This window comes from Suricata suricatta, chromosome 2, assembly GCF_006229205.1.
Source record: "Suricata suricatta isolate VVHF042 chromosome 2, meerkat_22Aug2017_6uvM2_HiC, whole genome shotgun sequence".
NCBI classification, from domain to species: domain Eukaryota; kingdom Metazoa; phylum Chordata; class Mammalia; order Carnivora; family Herpestidae; genus Suricata; species Suricata suricatta.
Window position 1 is genome coordinate 132,164,711 of NC_043701.1, and position 4,521 is coordinate 132,169,231.

The 4,521-nt window shown below is 55.0% G+C and overlaps 1 protein-coding gene across 1 annotated transcript in view; it reads right to left on the reverse strand.

Annotated features, from left to right (window-relative positions):
* Nucleotides 1-4,521, reverse strand: part of NPFFR1 (neuropeptide FF receptor 1) — a 12,033-nt gene that overhangs the window by 1,185 nt on the left and 6,327 nt on the right. Inside the window, exons 3-5 of the mRNA XM_029919726.1 lie at nt 3,349-3,694; nt 1,542-1,641; nt 14-372 (exon numbers count right to left, since the gene is read on the reverse strand). Coding sequence (XP_029775586.1) covers nt 14-372; nt 1,542-1,641; nt 3,349-3,694 — 805 coding nt within the window. The remainder of the gene's footprint in view (nt 1-13; nt 373-1,541; nt 1,642-3,348; nt 3,695-4,521) is intronic.

The following is a 4,521-nucleotide window of genomic DNA, read 5'->3' on the forward strand; positions in this document are numbered from 1 at the left end:
GCCCCCGGCCGGCCCTCTGGCGCCGCCGCCTCCCCGCCCGCCCGCGCGGGCCCTGGGGCCTTGCAGAGCTTGCGGGCGATGCGCGCGTACATGAGCACGATGAGCGCTAGGGGCGCCACGTAGATGTGCGAGAAGAGCACGGTGGTGTAGACCCGGCGCATGCCCTTCTCCGGCCAAGCCTCCCAGCACGAGTAGAGCGGGTAGGAGCGGTTGCGGGCGTCCACCATGAAGTGGTGCTCCTCGCGCGTGACGGTCAGCGTGATGGCCGAGGGGCACATGATGAGCAGGGCCAGGGCCCAGATGACCGCGATGGTGACCAGCGCCTTGCGCGGAGTCAGCTTCTCACGGAACGGGTGCACGATGCAGCGGAACCTGCGGGGAGGGAAGAAGGAGAGGCGGGCTCGGGAGGGGTCCCAGGGGTCCCGTGCTGGGGGCGAGAGCTGCCCTGGTTGAGGCTGGGGCTGGGGTGGGGGGACACTCCAAGTGCATCCTCCCACCGCGCTGTGGGCAGCTTCCAAGAGCAGCTCCTGCAGATCTACATTCATTTGCAAGCAAATTTCTCACCTGAGCGGGAGTCAGCTCCCCGCTGTGTAGTCTAGGAGGAAAGGCAAAGCCAGGAGGGAGGGCAGAACTGTATGCAGTGGGAACCGATCCTATTTGTGCACTTGGAGGGAGGGGGCGGGTAAACTGATTAGTTGGCAGCTAGCAAAGTGGTCGATCCGCACATTCTGTCCCTGAGTTGGCTGATCAGGTAGGTGTAGCAGAGAACATTTTTAGCTGTTTATGGACTCTCCAGAAAACCTTGGGAGTTCAGGTGTTGGAGTCTACGTGACAGGCTGTCCCATGTCATCTTGGCCAGTGTCCTTGCCTGCCTCACGTGCTCTGGGCAAAAGTGCCCAGATGAACCCTGAGTGCAAGGGCTCACCCAGGTGGAGGAGAGGAGAAGGACCTATTGCATGCATTTGGGTCAGTTTTATTGCTTGCAAGGTTTCCTTGGCCCCCGGCTCCATTCTGTTAGCGGACCCAGGCTCATCAGAGAATCTGATGGAATCTGAGGCTGAAAGAGACCAGAGGTAGCTTGAGGTAGGGTGGAGGTTGGGAAATGGTAAGGCCTTGGCTGCAAGGCCAGGGGACAGAAAGAGGGGTGTGGAGGGGGAATGAAGGGGCAGGAGCACACTGAGCCCCCCTCCCCCACAGAGGAAGGGAGGGGAGGGAGGGGAAGTAGGGGACTGGCTTTCCTGGCTCAGCTCATAAGTGGCAGGATCCATGACTTAGGAAAGAAGGGCTGCCCTCAAGCCATAGGACCCAGGAATCCCTATTCAACCTCTGCCAGGAGCTGCCTCCAGGCCTTCCAGAAGGAGCTGGTATTTATTCTCTGCTGGTCCCCCCCCGAGTGTAGATGGCAGACAGCCCCACAATCCTTCCCTTCATGGCTCACGACTCAGCCCCAGCCTTCTGGTCAGTCCAACAACGGAGACAGTGGCTCTTGCCGGGGCCGGGCCTCTGTCAGCCAGGAATGACCTGGCCGGGAGCCCTCTCACCTTTCCACAGCAATGGCCACCAGCGTGAACACGGAAGCCGACACAGACATGCCCTGCACCAAGCCGCTCATCTTGCACGTGGCGTTGTCAAAGGGCCACCCTGCAATGACAGAGTCCATGACAGAGTGAGTGCCCCATCCACAAAAAGCCAGACACCTTGAGCCATTCAGACCAGTCCTCACGGTGGTTTGGATCTTTCCTCCGTGTCCCCTTGGTGGTCATCCTGCCATCTGTTTACACGCTTTTAGAAATGAGGAACTGACCAGTCCAAACTACCGTGGTCAATTCTCACCGTTAGAGAAGCAAATTTGTTTTTTTTTTGAAAGAGAGTGAGTGGGGAAGGGGCAGAGAGAGAGAGAATCTTAAGAAGGCTCCACACTGAATGTGTTAATCCAACAATTTTTTAAACTGAGGCATGTGGGACACTTGGGTCGCTCAGTCAGTTGAACGTCCTACCTCAGCTCAGGTCATGATCTCACAGTTCGTGAGTTCAAGCCCCGCATCGGGCTCTGTGCTAACAAACAGCTCAGAGCCTGGAGCCTGCTTCGGATTCTGTGTCTCCCTCTCTCCCTCCTCTGCTGATGCTCTCTCTCTGTCTGTCAAAATAAATAAATTGAAAAAAATTTTTTTTAATTTTAAAATAAATTAAAAAATAAAATTGACCACCTTACCCAGCTTGTGACTTTGTCCTATCACTGTTATTTGGTGCTTATGTGTGCACGTGCCTGTATGTGTGTGTGTGCGTGTGTGTGTGTGCGCGTGCGCGTGTGCTGGGCAGGAGAAGGAGGAGCAGTTTGTGTTCGGCAGCCCCAAAAGCACGTGAGATCCAGCAGTGAGTGAAGGGCACACCAGGCAGCGAGTGCAGCCAAGGGGAAGCTGTCTGCCCGGCTCTACTTCTTGGGTCCTGAAAACTATGAAACCATAGTGGTGTCGCTGCCCCACGTCGGGTAAGTCACTGGTAAGCCCCTGGACAGGGTGTTCGGGCCCCGCAGCTGGGCTCCGGGAACCCTGAGCTCAGAGCCTACAACCTCAGCTCTCCAGGCGTCCCCATGGCCCAGGAAACCAGTCCTTCCCGTCCAGAGTCTCAGAGTCTGTGGAGCCTAATTCAGAAACAAGAAAGGCAAACCACATGGGAGTGAGTAGACAACAGTGTGATCCCTCTGGCATTTGGAAGATGAACAGGCAGGAATTTAGAGGTTAGGTGGTCTAGTTCTGCCTGAATCCCTTCTACCTAGTCACTGCTAAATGGCCAGCTGGTCCCCACTTAGACACTTCTAGTGACAGGCAGCTCACTACTTGTAGGACAGAACTCTCTTTCATTGGAGAACAGCTCAAATAAGTGGATTATTAGGTCTTTATTCAGAGGAAACCTATCTCCCTATCAGTTCTTCCCACTGGTTCTAGTCCTGCCCAGGGCAGCTACCCAGGAGAGTAACACTGAACAGTGTAGTGGTTAGAAATATGGGTGTGAGGACATGGGACTTGACACTTAGCTGGGTAACTACTTAGCTGGTATCCCTTAATCACTCTGAGCATCAGTTTCCCCATCCCCAAAATCGGGAGAGTAAGAACCACGCATCACTCATTGGATTGCTGTAAGGATTAGTGAAGGTAATGCAAGAGGAGTAGGTCATAAAACGCCTGGAACAAAGAGAAAAATTAAGTCATCGTATCTATTATTTCTAACCTCATCCCTCAGCCACGAGACTGTCTCAAGTTTGAGACAATAGCACCCTGGCTGAGAGACCAAGCCAGCAATGCTTTCAGGGGGGAGGGGACTCTCACTGCCTCCATTGCCTACGCTCACCAGTGATGAGGTTGTCCACGAGAGTGGTGGGCATGCAGAAGATGCCCACCAGGAGGTCGCTGACCGCCAGGTTGAGGATGAACATGTTGGTGACGGTGCGCATGTGCCGGTTCGTGAGCACGATGAAGCAGACCAGGGCGTTGCCCACCATGCACAGGAGAAAGATAAACACATAGGCCACAATGAACATGGCTGCCACTGGCGAGGAGTGCTGGTAGTAGGAGGAGAAGGTGAGGTTTGCAACCAGGGTGGTCTTGGCATTACTCCCATTCTGGCTTGGGGGCCAGCTGCTGTTGGGAGGCTGGGAGGGCTGTCCTAGAAGCAAAAGAGCATACGGGTCAGGATCCTGGGCAAAGAAGAGATCAGTGACTCCTTGCCACTGGGGGAGACCCTCCTATGCTCCAAATCCTGGGCGTGCCCCAGCACCCAGCGCCCATTGCAACCGGATGCACTTTCAACCCCCAGCACCCAAACCCTGATCTCATACCCCTGCCCCAGCCCCTCTGGGCTCCATCCTTCTTAGCCCTGCCCCAGAGGCTGACCTCTAAGGACTATACCAGCCAGGTTCCCTTGCTCTCTGGTTTCCGATCAGGTTTGGCCAATAGGAAGCCCTGAAGGAGACTGAAAGACTGGAGAAGACAGAGGCCAGGGTATTCATCTCCTGACTCCCTCCATGCCTGGCCCAGTTCTGCCCGTGGGGCCGTCTTTATGGATGCAGCTCCTATTAGGTGACCCTCTTCCACAGCTCTAGCTTTTGGGAGCCACAGTGACACTATTTTCTCTCCCTGACAGCTTCATGGGATTGCCAATCCTGGGTGCTCATCCATCCTTGCTGGTTGTCTTACCTCCCCTCCCCCACCCCATAAACTCCCTCTATTAACCTCTTCAGATAAACACCTTCTGAGCGCACTGCCTGTTTTCCCCTGGGACCCTGACTATTATACCCTCAGAATCTTCATTGTCCCTCCTCGTCTCCTCTATAGAACTTTAGCTGGGAAAGGCAAAAAGGCAATAGAAGAAGGGACAATGAAAGAGGACTCTGAACCAGGGCAAGAGCAGAGGCACACACTCAATTGACCGGAAGACCATCCAAAGCCAAGGCTACCCTGCCTCCTTCACTCTGTCCCATCATGGTGTCAGCTGCTTCACTGGCACGGCGTCTAACGAAGCACT